This window comes from Eulemur rufifrons, chromosome 20 (assembly GCF_041146395.1).
Source record: "Eulemur rufifrons isolate Redbay chromosome 20, OSU_ERuf_1, whole genome shotgun sequence".
Taxonomy (NCBI): Eukaryota; Metazoa; Chordata; class Mammalia; order Primates; family Lemuridae; genus Eulemur; species Eulemur rufifrons.
The window spans coordinates 41,271,451-41,290,181 of NC_091002.1; the positions used below are offsets into that span (position 1 = coordinate 41,271,451).

General features: G+C 39.3%; 1 protein-coding gene across 3 annotated transcripts in view; it reads left to right on the top strand.

The window, feature by feature from the left end:
• ARFGEF2 (ARF guanine nucleotide exchange factor 2) overlaps positions 1-18,731 on the top strand; it is an 85,171-nt gene that overhangs the window by 62,585 nt on the left and 3,855 nt on the right. For all 3 annotated transcript variants that reach the window (XM_069496286.1, XM_069496287.1, XM_069496288.1), the window contains exons 28-38: positions 1,382-1,542; positions 2,694-2,824; positions 2,974-3,103; positions 5,493-5,628; positions 6,716-6,854; positions 6,956-7,010; positions 8,551-8,665; positions 11,641-11,771; positions 14,693-14,861; positions 16,224-16,362; positions 18,212-18,329. In XM_069496286.1, the coding sequence (XP_069352387.1) occupies positions 1,382-1,542; positions 2,694-2,824; positions 2,974-3,103; positions 5,493-5,628; positions 6,716-6,854; positions 6,956-7,010; positions 8,551-8,665; positions 11,641-11,771; positions 14,693-14,861; positions 16,224-16,362; positions 18,212-18,329 (1,424 nt within the window). The remainder of the gene's footprint in view (positions 1-1,381; positions 1,543-2,693; positions 2,825-2,973; positions 3,104-5,492; positions 5,629-6,715; positions 6,855-6,955; positions 7,011-8,550; positions 8,666-11,640; positions 11,772-14,692; positions 14,862-16,223; positions 16,363-18,211; positions 18,330-18,731) is intronic.

The following is an 18,731-nucleotide window of genomic DNA, read 5'->3' on the forward strand; positions in this document are numbered from 1 at the left end:
GTTTCTTACTTGCTGTCTGTTTTCCTTACTTTATCTCTGCTGTGATATAATAATGTGCCAGGCAGTGTTTTAAGCCCTTGACATGTATTAATCCTCATTTCAACTGTTTTGACTTTTTCCTTGCCTTCTGTAAGTGGCCTTTCCTATTACCAGTCAGTATGGGTCCAGCAGACAAAGGTGAATGTTACTCTAAGCCAGATGAAATTTCAAATTCAAATTTGCAATCTCAAGGCCACTCCAGTGACTATGAAGGAAATACAGTCAATCCTCAGTGTGAGCAGATTCCACGTTTGAGAATCACCTGTTCACTGAAATGTATGCACAACTCCAAAGCCAACACTCACAATGCTATTGTGGTCATTCGCTGGCATGTGCACGCACAGAGCAGCAAAATACTTGAGTCACCCAAGGTGCACATTCCCAGCTGAGGTGGAATAGATGACACTCTGCCTTCTTGTTTCAGCTGTCATATCATAAGCAAGTGTGCTTTGTCTGGTCTATTGAGCACCATATTTTTCACAGTTTGTGCTTTTTGTTGGAGATTTCACTGTTTAAAATGCTCCCCAAGCGAATTTCTGAGTGTTGGCTAATATTCCTAAGTGCAGAAAGACTGTGATGTGAAAATACATGTGTTTGATTAGTTTCCTTCAGGCCTCATGAGTTCAACGTTAATGTATCAACTATGTATATTAAATACAGTGGGCGTCTTTAAACAGAAGCACACATACAACAATGTTATGTATTGATCAGTTGATGAGAATATTGTGACCAGAGACTTGTATGAACCTAACTCCGTATTTCCTCTAGGAACAGTGGTTCAGTATTTAGTAATTCAGTGTTCACAGCAACTTTATAAAACATCACTGTTGTGAGTAACAAGAGCCAACTGTGCCATTGTTTCTTCTATTTTACCAAAGAGGAAATTGAGGCACAGAAAAGTAAAATAGAACAACTTGCCTGAGGTCACACAGCTTGACAGTGGTGGAGCCAGGACTCGTACCCAGGCAGTCCAGCCCAGAGTTAGTACAGTGTCCCTCTACCCTGGGCTGACTGGGAGTCCCTGGTCCTGCCTGTGATCATGTAACAAGACGTTTACTTGTTCTCCGTGGAAATTGTAAGGCACTGGGACATCTTTGCACATAGTTGGCACTCAATAAATATTTGTTGAATGAATGTATATTTGGGCCTTTACATCATTGCTTGAGCTCAGGAAACCAGTTTAGCCCAATCTGTATTCAACACAATCCATTCATAAATAATAAGAAAAACTGTCTTCCAGAGATACTGACATGCTTTTCTTAGATCTTCCTGATCTGTGTGTGTGTTTTCATCCCCATTCCTAAATCCCAGTCTCATAAAAATGTGCGTTGTGTTTCCCCAGCAACTATTTTCCAGCACCATTTCCCTGCAGCCATCGATTCCTTCCAGGACGCTGTAAAGTGCTTGTCGGAGTTTGCCTGCAACGCTGCTTTCCCCGACACGAGCATGGAAGCCATCCGGCTCATCCGCTTCTGTGGGAAATACGTCTCTGAGAGGCCTCGGGTATGTGTGTCCCCTCCTTGCTCACCCAGGCAGTGGACAAACAGCTTGCCAGCTCTCTTAGAGATGTGTGTGCACTAAACTAGCTGTTTATTTCAGAATGCTGCCATTGCAAGGGTTACACCCTTTTATTATTTTGTATATATGAAGTTATTTATTTTATTCATTCTGAACTGACATTCTACAGATTGTTTTTGTAGAAGATGATAGTATTATAGCTTCTGAATTTTGCCAAAGCTCAAGAAGCTAGACCTTTCTATTTGAAAGAAAACAAATACCCTTTTAGGAAATGACATTATACCATTGTAGTGTGCCTAAGAAATCACATTTAAAAATCACCTTTTGTTTGCTCCTGAAAATGTTTGGGATTTTATTGATATATCTCACCTTTCTAAAAAAGAGGCATACATTGTTAATCCATATAAAGCACTTTAATTCCTGGCCCATAGCAAGCACTCAGTACATAATAGCTGCTGGGGCCTCGCACAGTGGCTCATGCCTGTAATCCCAGAACTTGGGGAGGCAGGAGGATCATTTGAGGCCAGGAGTTAAAGACCAGCCTGAGCAACATAGCAAGACACTATCTCTACAAAAAATAAGAAAAATTATCCAGGCATGGTGTTGTACACCTGTAGTCCCAGTTACTTGAGAGGCTGAGGCAGGAGGATTGCTTACGCCCAAGAGTTGAGGGCTATGGTAAGCCATGATCATGCCACCGTACTCCACCCTGGGCAACAGAATAAGACGCTGTCTCACCAAAAAAAAGTAGCTGCTGCTGCTACTATTATTCTAAATAGCGTATATTACAATAACATTCCAGAATGACCTAAGGTAATGAATCATCCTGGATATTTGCCAACACCATTTAACCTTTAGTGTTCCTAATGTAACACCTCCCACCCCCAGGACCCTGTGACCTGACCCACACAACTTGTTCTGAAACCCACAAAGGTCCATAAGGTTTATATTGGGAAATCGTTCATGTGCCTTTTGGGACAGGTAATGTCTCTGTGTCCTCTGTCCTGACTGTACCCTTTCTTAATAGAGATTTTTAGGAGAGGAATATGCATGGGGCCTTAAAATTTATATAATTCCCTTTCAGTTCTTTCCTTTCGCATGCTTAATCTACATCTGAGGTGTGATTTCCATCATAGGTGCTACAAGAATACACAAGTGATGACATGAATGTAGCTCCTGGAGACAGAGTCTGGGTCCGAGGCTGGTTCCCCATCTTATTTGAGCTCTCCTGCATCATTAATAGATGCAAGTTAGACGTACGGACAAGGTAACCATGTCCCCAGTGCGGTGGCCCCTTACATGGCTAAAATGAGCCTCAGTCACTTGCCCACCTGGCCGTGTTCTCTCCCACTGTCTTCTCTGTTGTTCTCTTCCCCCACCCATTGTCTCTTTTGTGCCTGACTTTGTTTCCTCCAGAGGACTCACGGTCATGTTTGAGATCATGAAGAGCTATGGCCATACCTTTGAAAAGCACTGGTGGCAGGACCTGTTCCGAATTGTGTTTCGGATTTTTGACAATATGAAGCTTCCTGAGCAACAGTCAGAGGTAGGTGATGACTACGGCACTGCCCTGGATATGATGGGGAGGAAAGTCGGGCCTGTATCTACCTCTGGGGGTTGCATAGTCATCTACCCAGAGTTCTTAAATACTGAGCTACTCACGGTATGTTTTAAAAATAAAAACACCCTTCCTAGCACTCTGCCACCAGTATCAGCTGGTCCCCAGAGACTCTCCCCATCTTCAGAGGAATGAGAGGAAATACATCACCATGGTCTGCTGCTTGGCCCTCAGGCATTGTGACTGCCAATTCAGCAGGGCTCCTCACTGGTCACAGTTTAGTTCATAGCAACTTCTGAACGGTCAGTAGAAAGTGGAATGTCTCTGGTCCTTCAGGGTTTTTAATGAAGTTACGTTTGGAGACAGTGTTGAATGTTGGGCCTTTTCTTTAAAGGACATTTGATGCCTGTAGGTATTTTTGTTATTTGTCCCTTAGAGGTAGAGGAGTAGGAAAAGGCTATTCTATCTCAAGATTTTTAGGTGGGAGAATAACTTTTTTACCTTGTTTTTGGAACACCATTCCTTTCATCACCCCAGTGTAAAAGTAACATGCTTAATGTGGAATATTAGGCATATACAAAAAAATTCATATTTTACCATCCAGAAATTAATGTTTTGGCAAACTTCCCTCAGTCTCTAGGTGGTTTAAATAGGGTTGATGTCATAGTATAGGTGGAGTTTTCTAATCTTTTTTAAATTTAGAAATAATTAAAAGTTTTCCTTGTTATAAAACAAATACAAGGCTGGGCACATGGCTCACGCCTGCAATCCTAGCTCTCTGGGAGGCTGAGGTGGGGGGATCATTTGAGCTGAGAAGTTGGAGACCAGCCTGAGCAAGAGCGAGACCCTGTCTCTACTAAAAATAGAAAAACTAGCCAGGTGCAGTGCCACATCCTGAGGTCCCAGCTACTTGGGAGGCTGAGGCAGGAGGATTGCTTGAGCCCAGGAGTTTGAGTTTGCAGTGAACTGTGATCACGCTGCTGCACTCTAGGCCGGGCAACAGAGCGAGACTCGGTCTCAAAAAAAAAAAAAAAAGGAAAAAAAAACATTCACTATAGAAAAATCAGAAAACAGACAAAAGTAAAGAAAAATTTATAGATCCATAGTCCCAGTCTTCCACAGACAGCTACTGTTAAGCCCTTCAGGTCCTGCTTTCATGTGTGTGTACATGCATGTGTTTGTGATCCCCTTTTTTTTTCTTTCTACAAAAATGAAATCCTACCACACATACGTAAACTGCTCTTTAAACTTAATACGTGAGTGTTTTTCCGCAACTGTAACTTCTCTCCTATGATGACTTTAACGGCTGCAAAATATTCCTAGTTGTGGACGTTCCATAGTCTGTCGACATTTGGGTTGTTCTCAGTTCTTCTGGACAGCACTGAAATGACCAGTTTTTATAGCTACACTTGTACTTGTGTTATTTTTGGGTCTTTTTGTTTTTTAGGACAAGTGGCCCAACTGCCAGGTTTAGGGCTTGCATGACTGAGCCTTTTGATACATAGTGCTAAGCTGACCTCTAAATAAATCTGTAGCCATTTACACTTCTGTTAGCATTGCATGAGAGTTGCTATCTCTCCATACTCATTCTGGCTCTTCATATTTTAATTTGTTTAACTGGTGCTAATTTGCTAGGCCAAAAGTATCACACTAAAAATTTTTTTTAATTGCTAATGAGGTTGCATATTTTCCCTCATAGCATCAATCATTCTTCTTTTATGAACTGCCTTTTATATCCTTAGCTCATCTTTTGGGTTATTCATCTTTTTCCTATTGATTTATGAGTTCTTAAACATGTAGGTAATATAGCATATCCGTACATGAGTTGCAGATCATTTGCTCATTTTGTTATTTTTGGAAAATTTTAGCTTTAAGTAACCAAATCAATCACTTTATTTCCTTACCGGCTTCTACTTTTGGAATCATGCTTAGCAACTCTTCCCTTTTCCATGATTTTATAAATATGTCTCTATATATCCTCTGGTAATTTCATGGCATCATTTTTAATATTTAATTTTTGGTTTAAGGTGTGACTTTTAGCATAATCTCACATTTTTTTTTAAGTATCATTTTGAATAACTGTTTATTCTGTCATATGTCTGTACTTAATGTCCACATTGCTGGACTTTTGGTTGTATCTGTATTTACAATTTATAAAATGCCATCTTTATTCATAAACTTTTGTTCACAAATCTTTATTTCCTAAGGTTGATTCTTAGAAGTATTGTTACTGAGTCAGCCGGTATGAACGTTATTAAGACTATTGATACATATTGCCAAATTGCTTTCCAGAACAGTTTTGCTAATCAGGTGCAAGAATGCCCTTCTCACTGCAAAGAGAGTGGCTTTTAAGCAGTATCTTTTCATTGTTTTTCAGAAATCTGAGTGGATGACAACAACCTGCAATCATGCACTTTATGCTATTTGTGACGTATTTACCCAGTTTTATGAAGCTTTGAACGAAGTGCTTCTCTCTGATGTATTTGCACAATTGCAGTGGTGTGTAAAGCAAGGTATTCTTTAACTCTCTAGGCATCATTTTTCTTACATAATCCTTAATGACAGGTTAATTTTTTCAATATAGAAAAGCATGAACGTAATACGAAGGAGTACAATATATAATTTAGTTGGTTAAAATGTATATATTTTAAATTTAATTAGAAAACAATCTCTCCTCCAAGTCAGTTTATAAAGCATTTCTTTAAGGTAAGATGCAGTTATTTTCATATTTTTGGAGTGTAGTAAAAAAAAAAAAAAAAAAGATGTAGCTTTGTGCATTATACTATTCTTTCTACTTTTGTATAAGTTTGAAATTTTCTGTAGTAAAATTAGCTTTTTAAAATGTACTGTTGTAGTCAAGACCAATAGCTTCATCAGTGGACAATTTTTTGTTTGAATAGTTATGTGTTTATTTTAGTCTGTATCTGGAAAAATACCTACTAGCACATCAGACCTGGATTCCATACATAATTTTTGTTAGGGCAAAGCTAAATTTAGTTACATTTTTCAAAAAGTTACTCAGTTTTAAAATAAATGACAAAACAATTGATAGTTAGATGGCAAAAATTGGAAATGTAATGTTTGAGTAGAAACATGGTCTAATATTTTCCATATTATTTTCCCATTTCTCATATATGATCCAGTTAATTAGCGTAGCAAGGTGTTGACCTTCTTTCATAGCTAGCAATAAAACTATGATAAATAATTTTACCTATTCATAGCCTACTTAAACTATAAAAATTTTAATACTGTCTATAGCATTGCTTCATTAATTAAAAGCCTGCGCCCCAAAAAAACAGGCTGGGGTTGGAACATGCCTGTAATCCTAGAACTTTGGGAGGCCAAGGTGAGAGGATTGCTTGAGGCCAGGAGTTTGAGACCAGCCTGAACAACATAGAGACCCTATCTCTACAAAAAATAGAGCTATGATGATGGCACTAGACTCTGTCTGGGGCAAGAAAGCAAGACCCTATCTTAAAAAAAAAAAAGCCTACAGACCCACCTGTTACAATCTCCACCTCACAATATAAACTATTTGGGACCTGGTTTGCATCAAAACAGCAGTATAAGTTTAATGATAGATATTGCTTTATTTTGCAGATAATGAACAATTGGCTCGATCAGGTACAAATTGTTTAGAAAACTTAGTAATATCCAATGGAGAGAAATTCAGCCCTGATGTTTGGGGTGAAACATGCAACTGTATGTTGGATATTTTCAAAACAACTATCCCACATGTGTAAGTGTTAATTGCAATTATTACAATTTATTTGGTGAATATCATAAAGCTCCTGCTTGCCTTTGACAGTGAACGTTTTCCTTCTCTTCCATTCCCTTAAGTTTGCTGACATGGAGACCTGTAGGAATGGAGGAAGATTCATCAGAAAAACATTTGGTAGGATTTTTCTTTTTGGTTGTCTTTTCTTTCTTCTCGTATCTTAGTAAAAGATTAATAGTCTGAGCAACCTATCGAGACACTGTCTATACCAGAAATAGAAAAAACCAACTGGGCATGGTGGTGCACATCTATGATGTGCTACTCAGGAGGCTGAGGCAGGAGGATCACTTTTGAGCCCAGGAGTTTGAGGTTGCAGTGAGCTACAATGATGCCACTGCACTCTAGACTGGGCAACAAAGCAAGACCATGTCTCAAAAAAAGGTTTTAAAAAAGAGTATAATGAGCCTATATATACAATTTGTACTTTTTTGATGAGAAGTGAGTTAAAGGCCGGGCGAGGTGGCTCACGCCTGTAATCCTAGCACTCTGGGAGGCCGAGGCGGGTGGATCACTCAAGGTCAGGATTTCGAGACCAGCCTGAGCAAGAGCGAGACCCCGTCTCTACTAAAAAAAATAGAAAGAAATTATCTGGCCAACTAAAATATATATAGAAAAAATTAGCCGGGCATGGTGGCGCATGCCTGTAGTCCCAGCTACTCAGGAGGCTGAGGCGGTAGGATCGCTTAAGCCCAGGAGTTTGAGGTTGCTGTGAGCTAGGCTGACGCCACGGCACTCACTCTAGCCCGGGCAACAAAGCGAGACTCTGCCTCAAAAAAAAAAAAAAAAAAAAAAGTGAGTTAAAAAGGTTATAATCTCTAAAAATAATATGTTCATTAACATATTTGTTAATTTGGGATCAATTGGCACAGTTTATTAACACCATTGTGAGTATTTATCCATATTCTTAGCTATTCTTTGAGAATAGCCTTTTCAGTTGCTGCATGTTATTATAATTTCTTTAATTCTCCCTTATTAGACTCTCAGGTCAGTTCTGGTGTTTCACTACTATAAATACAATGCTGTGATGTGACTGTCCTTGTTTCTTGCCCTCCTAAATAAATAGTGCTTTCCTCTCCACCAAAGAAATGGTAGTTCTTACTTTTTGTGTGACACTACTTAAAGAGGTTTTAATTGAAATCTCACTTTAAAATACTTCGGTTTATATGGAGAAATTGAATTATTAACTTTTCTTCCCAAGGAACTCTAAGTCCATTAGATTTTAAAAGGCATTTGGGACATAGCAACTTAAAAATGAAGCACATTGTTTAAACATTTTCTGTTTCTTAACTCTGTCTTCTGCTATCAACTTTTTTGAAAACTAGTTACTGTACGCACTACTTATTTATTTTTTAACTTGATCTCATTAAAAATTTTTCACACTTATTGTTAAATCATAATACATAGAGAAGTGTCCTTTGAGTTTGAATAAGAAAATATGAAATTTTAATAGGGGGAGAAATAATTGAAATTCTTAATCTCTCCAATGCAGCCTTGAAGCAGTGCTACATTAAGCATCCAAGTATAATTTTGCTTTGAGCTGAGCAAGGCACTTAAATTCAGGCTGGGCTGGCTGTGTTAAAACAGGCACATCTCTGCCCAGGCACTGACTTAAAATGAAGAAAAATGAGCATTATATTTCTCTCTGGTTTACATTTAGGATGTGGATCTGGACCGCCAGTCTTTAAGCAGCATAGATAAAAATGCCTCTGAGAGAGGCCAGAGCCAGCTCTCTAACCCAACAGATGACAGCTGGAAGGGCAGACCATATGCAAGTAAGGCCACTTTTTTATTTATTTTAAGTAAGTAACACATTTACCTGATTCAAATATTCAGAAGCACAGAAGGGTAAACATGATAAGCCACCTCTACCCCTGGGCCTGGGTCTACCAGTTCCCTTCCTTGTGGCAGTCAGTGTTACCAGCTTCTCATGTCCTTTCCAGGGTCATTTTATCCATGTGCAAACAAATACATACACACATACATTTACATACACACATATCTAGTACATATGACTTCCCCTTTCCTTTTTATACAAACTATGGAATGCTATGCATTATTCTTTGTTCACTTAACATATCTTAGAGATCATTTAAAATCAGCACATAAGGAGCTTTCACTTCTTTTTATACTATTGTCTGTTATCCCAGTATGTGGACGTAACTTTATTTGCTTAATTGGGCCCCTACTAATGAACATTTACATTTCTAATCTTTTGCTGTTAGGAACAATACTGCATTGAATAACCTGATACACGTGTCAGTTGTGAGTTTATTTAATAAGTCCCTAGAAATACAATCGTGGGAGTCAGTGAATAAGTGCATTTCCTATTTTGACAGATATTTCCAAATTGCTGTCTGGTAAGATTGTGCCTGTTTACATGATCTTTGGGAGCACCTAGATGAAATTTGGTAACTTTGGAGTAATTTTAATTTGGAATTTTCTTACTGTGAGTGAAATTAAACAGTTTTTAGTATGTTTGAGAGCCACTTTCTCATCTGTGAACTCTGTTTGTAATCTTTTCCCATTTGGTGTCAGTTGTTGGTCCTTTCTTTATTGGTTTAGAGGAGTTCCTTATGTACTAAAAATCGTTTTTCTGGATATAAGTTTCAGATTACTTTTACCAACTTGTTTCTTAATGTTGCTTATGGTGTGTTTTACTATCTAGCATTTTAAAAAATAGATGTAACAGTGGTAATGTGCCAGGCACTGTACTGTGTGTCTCATGTATGCGATCTCATTTAATCCTTATATTACTATTAATACTGGCCTTTGAAGAGGGACTGTTTTATATTTGTGTGAACTGGGGCTTAGACAGATGCTATAACTTGCCAATATGTAGTAGATAGAGTTGGGATTCAGACATGCTTTTAGCAGACTAAGGAATCAGAACTTGTAAAGTGTCATTCTGGTCCTTTGAAAGTTGTATGCCCCTTTGTTTGCCTTTATAGCAATCCCACCCCGACCTCAACACGCCAGGTTGTAGATGTTAACATTGAAGTTAACTTCTGAAGCAGCACATTAGACAAAAGCAGTGTGTGGTCATCATTTTCTTTAGAAGGAATAAAAGTAGTCACCCTTGAAATCCATTAAAGAGGCACCATGTTGGGACTGATGCGCTGTCTCTCAGCAACTGCTGCACAGCCAGTTTCTCTCCAGTGTCCAGTGATAGAACGATCTCTTTTCTTCATCAGCTCCAGATAAAGTGGTTAGCTTGTGTGGGGAGGCCAAGTGTACATTTCTTTCAATAGGAGAACCACTCTGAGCACAGCAAGATGTCTACACTTTGAAAAGTGCCTGGGACTCGACCACCCTCCTGTTCCCCCAGGGTATTTTGCACTTGCTCCTCCCAGTCTCCCAGCTCAGCCTCCCTTCTGGGCATAAGTACAGGCAGGCAAAATCTTTGCACTATTAGTATTGTTTCCTTTCTTCCCTTTTATTTTTGGTCCAAAAGGCTGTGATCGAATTGGTGTAAGTTGAATGTACATCTGCTGCAACTATTTTTTAAAAAATTAAAACATTCTGGCCAGGCATGGTGGCTCATGCCTGTAATCCTAGCACTTTGGGAGGCCAAGGCAGGAGGATCATTTGAGCTCAGGAGCTCGAGACCAGCCTGAGCAAGAGTGAGACCCCCTCTCTACAAAAAAATAGAAAAAATTAGCTGGGCGTGGTGGCACGTGCCTGTAGTCCCAGCTACTTGGGAGGCTGAGGCTAGAGGATCGCTTGAGCCCAGGAGTTTGAGGTTGCTGTGAGCTAGGCTGATGACATGGCACTCTAGCCCAGGCAACAGAGCGAGACTCTGTCTCAGAAAAAAAATTAAAACATTCCGCATAGAGAATTGTTATGTGTTTATATAGTTCCACAAACACTTTCAAAAACTTCAAGACAACTCAGCCTCCTTGATTTCTATCACTAAAACATTTATTTACTGTTTTCAACATTTCTATCACAGTAAGTTGGGAAAGGAATCTCTACTTTGGCCACAGTCAAATCAGTCAACACTTAGGAAGTGTTTGACATGAGACCACCCCTGCGCCCCCAGGAACACAAAGATGGATGAAGTCAGAGTCCAGTCAGTAGGCAGAAACCACACTGCTCATTTGAACAGGAAAAATTCAATGTAAAGAATTGTTAACTAGTCAAAGATTGCTAACCACTAAAAGGAGTAAAAGACTATTAAGGTATATGGAAGTAGAAAATGCAGACAGCAGCATTTAGTTAGTATAGACAGAAAGTGATCCCAAAACTAAGAACTTAGAAGAGCCATGCGTGTGCCCGCCCAAAACTGAGATTCTCACCTTTTCATAGAGGCTGGCTGCTGCAGGAACCTGAACGCTCATGTGTTAGGGCTCAGTCCAGAGCTGATCTATAGGAGTGGCCTGTCTGGTGGCAGAGACACTTGCTCACAGACACAGAACCTGCACAGCTGATTGCCTCACCCTCTTCAGGATTTCACTCAAATACCACATTTTCATAGAGACCTTTTCTGACCGGCTTATTTAAACTTGCAACGCCACCGTGACATTTCGTATCCCTGTATCTACCTTACGTCATCATTATTTGACATACTATATCTTATAGTTAAATATTTTATTTATTGCCTGTCAACACCATAGGAGCAGGGATTTTTTTTGTCTGGTTTTATGCATTGCTATCAGAAATCATGCCAGGCACATAGTAGGAGCTCGGTGAATATTTGCACAATATTGGGTGAATCATTATTAGGGTTAATCTTTATCATCTAATATAGATCAGAAACTGTTTGCCAGCCTCCTCATCAAGTGTGTGGTCCAGTTGGAACTGATACAGACCATCGACAACATCGTGTTCTACCCGGCGACGAGCAAAAAGGAGGATGCAGAGCACATGGTTGCTGCCCAGGTAGGACCCGCAGGCCGAGGAGCGGGCTTGCCCCAGTGCAGCGGTGTGCTGGATTCAGCTCACCTGGGCTTTCCGGAGCCTGCCCGTTGACCTCCTCTCAGGCCCACATTCAGTGACAGCATTTTGGTAACTTGAAATTGGCCTCGTTGGAAGTTATTTACATCACAGAAATCAGCAGATGCTAAAACTCGGGGCTTTGATTTTTTATTCCCCAGAGAGCTGGTTAACCACCATACCACTGCTCTGATGCCACCCCCCGCCTTAGTGCTTTGAAAATAGTGTTTTCACAGGGACTATTTGCCATAATTGGTAAACAGTTTAACCATAAATAACTGCGGGAAAATATGTATATAAAGACACAAGTTGTTCCTTCGGAAATTTCACATTTTGATTTTGTATTAAGTACATGCAACTATATTTAAGAGATTCTCAAAAACAGAACTGAGTGTCCAGAAGGTGGACAGTAATCCCATACCGTGAACTGCAAACTTCAGTGCTTCGGGGGCCAACAGATTCTGTGGGCGAGTGAGGCAGGCTGGGTAGGAACTGCGGTAAACCAGAACTCTCTGGCCCAGCCAAAACAGCAGCCACCTCCCAGCTCCGGGGGCGGGCGTGTTGCCATCCAAGTGGGTTAAGTTGTAATGGTATTCCAGTTTTTCAAGAGGAGCCGGAATTGAGATTTTTTTCATATAGGAAATCTGTCTTTTAAATATGGGAGATTAATGTAAATTTTATTACTGCTGAACAAAATACATTTGTGAGTCATAAGCTGTCCTTTTTGGTTTTTTTATTTTTTAAGTTTAAAAATCAATGGTCTTAGTATATTAACCAAGTTGTGCAAACATCACTGCTGTCTCATTCGAGAATATTTTTGTTACTGCAGAAGGAAATGCTATGGTCGTTAGCAATCACTCCCCGTTGCCCCCTCCTTTTGGGCCCTGGCAACCACTTATCTACTTTATGTCTCTATGGATTTGCCTATTCTGAACGTTTCATATAAAAGGACTCACAATACATGAGCTTTTGTGTCTGGCTTCCTTTACTTAGCATAATGTTTTCTAGGTTCATCTACCTTGTAGCATGTGTCCATAAAGTTATTCATTCCTCTTTATTGCTAAATAATATTCCGTTGTATGGATATACCACATTTTGCTTATTTATTCATGAGTTGATGGACATTTATTTTCACTGTCTGGCTATTGTGAATAATGCTGCTATGAACATTTGTGTGGACATGTGTCTCTTGGATATATATCTAGGAGTGGAATTCCTGGGTCATGTGGTAACACCAGGTTTGCGTCTTTGAGAAACTGCCAGACTGTTTCCCACTAGCAGTGTATGAAGGTTCCAGTTTCTCCACATCCTCACCAATGCTGTTGTTGCCCTTTTTAAAAATTATTATTATTATAGCCATTCTAGTGGATGCAAAGTGTGTTGAGCATCTTTGTGCTTATTGGTTATTTGTATATATTTAGAAATGTCTGCTCAAATTGTTTGCCCATTTCAAAATTGTGTTATTTATCTTTTTATTGTTGAATTATAAGAGTTCTTACATTAATACATTCTAAATATACTAATCCCTTATCAGATATATGAATTGCAATTATTTTCTCCCATTCTGTGTGTTGTCTTTTCAGCTTCTTTATGGCATCCTTGGAAGCACAAAAGTTTTTAATTTTGATCAAGTCCAAGTTGCCTAGTTTTCTTTAGTCACTTGTGCTTTTGGTATCCAATCTAAGAAAGCATTGCCTATTTCAAAATCACAAAGATTTAGGCCTATGTTTTCTTTGAAGAGTTTCATAATTTTAGCTCTTACATTTAGGCCTTTGATCCATTTTTTAAGTTCATTCTTGTATAAGATGGGAGATGTAGGGGTCCAACTTCTTTCTTTTGCATGTGATAGCCAGTTGTCCCAGCACCATTTGTCATAAAGTCTGTTCTTTCTCCAGTGAGTTTTCCAACACTCGTGTTGGAAATAACTTGACCATAAATATAAGGGTTTATTTCTGGATTCTCTATTCCACTGATACATGTCTATCTTTATGACAGTACCACACTTTACTGATTATTGTAGCCTTTTAGTAGGTTTTGAAGTTGGGAAGTCCTCTAACTTTGTGCCTCTTGTGCAAGATTGTTTTGGCTGTTGTCATTTGCATTTCCATATGAATTTTAGGATTAGTTCATTGATTTCTGCAAAGAAATCACCTGGGGTTTTGATAGGGATTGTGTTGAATCTGTAGATCAATTTGGGAAGTATTACACATTCTTCCCTTTTTTAACTTCTGGCTTATAAGGAGAATGGGTCTATTTCTAGAAGTCTCAAGAAATACCAAATCCCTTATTATGTCTCAAATTTTAGGCAACATGTTCAATAAAATTTTCTAGCATTTCATACATGTTTTAAAAGTGTTAGGTTTTTTTTTTCCCCTTCACATTTGCAAACACAGTCATTTCGAGCTTATTTAGTTCAGTAATTACCCGATTGGAGGCTAAAAATGCCACTTGGGCTTTGCTTACCAATTTTTATCTTTCAATTAGTATGTTTGAGATTCACATCTTTTATCACATATATTGCATTTTGATTTTCTCATTTTTTAATTTCTTTATAAAATAAAAAGAGAAGAATTCAATCCTGTAGTGAAATAATTGGAGCCACAGACACACACGCTCCTGTTTATGTCATGAAGGCAGCACTGACGAAGCTGAAACTTTGGCCAGTCGAGCCTGCCGTCCTGCAGGAGCCCAGTATGTTCCTTCACCGGCCAGTGAGCAGAGTCTCAGTGGAAATAGTTCCTGGTGTTGCGGAATGAAGTGTATCTTATAGAGAGGATCACTTTTAGAAAGTCATGACTGCCTTTGTCTGCAATCACAATGCCCAAGACCACTCCATCTTCTTCACTTATCTCTCCTCTGTCCTCTAGCAAGACACACTGGATACAGATATCCACATAGAGACAGAGGATCAGGGCATGTATAAGTACATGTCTTCCCAGCACCTCTTCAAGCTGTTGGACTGCTTGCAGGAGTCCCATTCATTCTCAAAGGCCTTCAACTCCAATTACGAGCAGCGGACTGTCCTTTGGCGGGCAGGTAAGGCCACACTGGTCACCATCCTAAAACATGAAAACCTTTGGAAAATTCCTGAGATTTTAAGTGCAGCTGGAATAATTTACCAGATATTTTCATGCTTGAGGGAGAAAGAAGGGAAATGCTATATGGATTTTATCCCAGTACCAGGGATGCTGCCTGACACATAGTAGATTCCTACTAAGAATTTCATGAAGGGCCTGGTGGGGTGGCTCCCGCCTATAATCCGAGCACTTTGGAAGGCCAAGGTGAGAGGATCCCTTGAGCTCAGGAGTTTGAGACCAGCCTGAACAAGAGCCAGACCCCATCTCTACTGAAATTAGAAAAAATTAGCCAGGCTTTGTGGCAAGCACCTGTAGTCTCAGCTACTCAGGAGGCTGAAGCAAGAGGATCACTTGAGCCCAGGAGTTTGAGGTTGCTGTGAACTATGATGACACCACTGTACTCTACCCAAGGAGACAGAGTAAAACTCTGTCTCAAAAAAAGAAAAGAAAAGAAAAAGAATTTGATGAAAAGACAAATTCAAAGTTAGAGAATTGAATAATTGAATTGATCTAGTGAGTCAAGAAGTTTTACATTAAATTCAAAGTTAAATATATGAAAAGTGTGGCATTCTAGGAGAAACCAAAAGCATTCATAAATTTTCTTAAGCTTTTAAGGGTTTTTCTCTCTTTCCTGCCTCCAAAAATAAATACACAAATCCTGGAGGTAAATATTTGTATTTTTTCAGGGGTGGTGGTGGGATTCTCATTATTTTGAACTTTACACAAAAATGGTACTTTATATAATTTTTCTATTATTACCATTACTTTAATTTTCTCTCCAAATACCTATTTAACCCACAATTAAAGAATGTGATTTTTCTCTATGGCTTTAAAATATCCAGATATTTTATGTCTTTGCCTATAATAAGGTTTTGCTTGTAAGAGTGGTTTACCCTTCTACTTAGCTGATTAGTACTGCTTTGTTATAAGAACATGTGTTGTTGGGTGTGCTTTGTAGAGAAAAGGTCTTGCAACTTAGAAAAATGCTAGATAGTCCTTCAGTGCAACTGGGGGAAAAAAGAAAATGCTAGAATTCTTCAGAGCTGTTATGTTACATTTGAGGAGATGAAACTAATGGCTTCAGCTTATGAGCAAAGTCTAAATGGAGAACAGTTTGGGCCACTGAGGAATGAAGTGTATCTTATACAGAGGATAACTTTTGGAAAGTCATGACTGCCTTTATCAGATAATTACAATTGAGTTGTATTAAGAACATGAGATGTTTCAGTGTTTCCTAAACTAACTAGATTACTAGCTCCCACACAATTTGTCAGCATTTTCCTAGAAATGTGTACTATTTATATGACTATCTGATCTGTAGGTTTTAAGGGCAAATCTAAACCTAATCTTCTAAAACAAGAAACCAGCAGCCTGGCCTGTTGTTTGAGGATCCTGTTTCGAATGTATGTCGATGAGAACCGCAGGGATTCCTGGGAAGAAATACAGCAGCGACTTTTAACGTAAGATTGATTTCTAATTAAATTTCACATCTGTCATATACAAAATGCATCATAATACTGCAAAAAGGAGAAAAATGCCTACATGCTGACACCTCATTTTCCTTTTTATTTTTTCCTTCTATTTAGTGATTCTTCCATTTCACTTTTCTTAATGCCCTGAAGAGCGGGGCCTTGTCTGCTTCACACATAAGCCTTCATTAAGGCACAGAAATGTGGGCAGTGAACAGTGCTCTGACCTCAGAGTCAGCAGGCTGGAGTGAAGTCCTGACTCTGGTTAAAGACCTGTGGCCTTGGGCAGGTCACTGTTCCTCTTGGAACAAGGTCCTCTTTAGAGTTACTGTCAGCTCTAACATCCCATCTTTCCTTTTTTCCAAGAAGAATGTACTAGAATCATATAGGTACCAGGATGTGCCCGTGTCAATTACACAGAAATGCAGGGAGACCAGCAGGGAGACAGTGGGATACCAGTGAGAAAGCCCCAGCCAGAAAAGTAGGTCTTGGCTACCCAGCTTCCTGGGCATCCAGCAATATGCTGATGTCTAGGCTTCCTTTAAGATTTAAAAACAGTATCCCACAGTGCTGGCAACCATGTGGGAAGACACACACTCTCCTGCACGGCTAGTTGGAGTGTGCAGGGACATGACCTTTCTGGAAAGGAGATCTTTCTTTCAGGAGCCCTGAAGTGTTTGTTTTCTTTGACTTAGTAATTGCACTGTTATGGAATCTACTTCAGGAAATATTTTAGAAATAGGAACCAGGACTCCCACACAGACTATTCATTTGCAGACTTATGAGGAGAAATAATTATAAACAGCTCCACTGTGGAATGGGTAACTAAATTATGATATGTCCTAAATTATGGTATATATGACGGAATATTTACAGTCATCAAAAATTAGGTTTTTAAAAAATAATTTTCCTTCACATGGGAACATGCTTATAATAAATTCCACCAAAAAAGGGGGAAGATGCAAAACTATTGTGATTTTAAGCAATGTTTTTTTTGTGTGTTCTTTGTTGTTGTTGTTTTTCCCTACAGACAGGATGGCTCATTTCAACTTAAGCCTAACAGAGAATTACCTACATAGTCTCATAAAGTTACTCTAAAGGAGATACATAAATGTCAAGTTTTTGGCATAACATGTTTTTTTAAAAGCAATTGTTTGTGATTATGGGGAGAGAACAGTAGATTTTATTTGTTTGTTTGAAGAGGCAGGTCTCACTCAGTCACCCAGGCTGGAGTGCAGTGGCATGATCATAGCTCACTGAAGCCTTAAGCTCCTTGGGCTCAAGCAATCCTCCTGCCTCAGCTTCCCAAGGAGCTGGGACTATAGGCACATGCCACCATACCAAGCTAATTTTTTTCTTCCTTTTCTTTTTCTTTCTTTCTTTCTTTTTTTTTTTTTTTAGTAGCGACAGGGTCTCCACAATGTTACCCAAGCTAGTCTTGAACTCCTGGCCTAAAGCAAAGCAATCCTCCCTTTTCAGCCTCCCACTTCTTCAGCCTCCTATTGCTACAAGAACAGTGGTTATATAATTAACTGTGAATAAAAAGCTCTTGTGCTAATTGTGCTGCAGACATTGATTGAGCCCAGCCCTAGCCATATGCCAGGCCTGAGCTATCTTTATTGTACCTATTTCATTTAATCTTTACAACAACCCCTTGAGTTTGGTACAGTTATTTATCCCCATTTTATAGCTGGAAAAAGCGAGGCTCAGTGATTTGCCCAAGATAGCACAGCCAGAGCAGGTGTTCAGTAAATGCTCATTGCAAGAATAAGTAGTTCTCCCCTGCGTGTGAGATGTTAATCAGTTGTTTGATGTGCCTCCCCCTCTCTAATTCTTCTAGTGTGTGCAGTGAAGCTCTTGCCTATTTCATCACGGTGAATTCTGAAAGCCATCGGGAGGCCTGGACAAGTCTCCTGTTGTTACTTCTAACTAAAACCCTCAAAATAAATGATGAAAAGGTATAAACAAGTAAACTCTGATGTCTCCTCTAGGACGTAAGGTTTGGGTTGGCTTTTCACTCAGAGTTTAAGTAACTTCTCTCAATCCTCCCAAGGATGGTTCCATGACTAGCACCATTGTAGGTGCACTGGAGATAAGTTAATTCATTACAAACAATGGATGCCTTGGGATATTACGGCTTTTTCTCTAGATGAACCTCAGTTGAGAAAGGCTGAAGTTTAAACCGGTGTGTTGCTATTAGGAACAGTATGGTCATTTTCAATGCGGGACGAGAGGGTTAAGATTGTGAAGCACTAGGTTTAGACCTAGGAACTTGCTTTACAAAATGAAAGAGCTATTGACTTTGGGTAGCAAGACTATCCAAATATAATGAAAAGTCAAATATAATTAAAAGAAGTTCT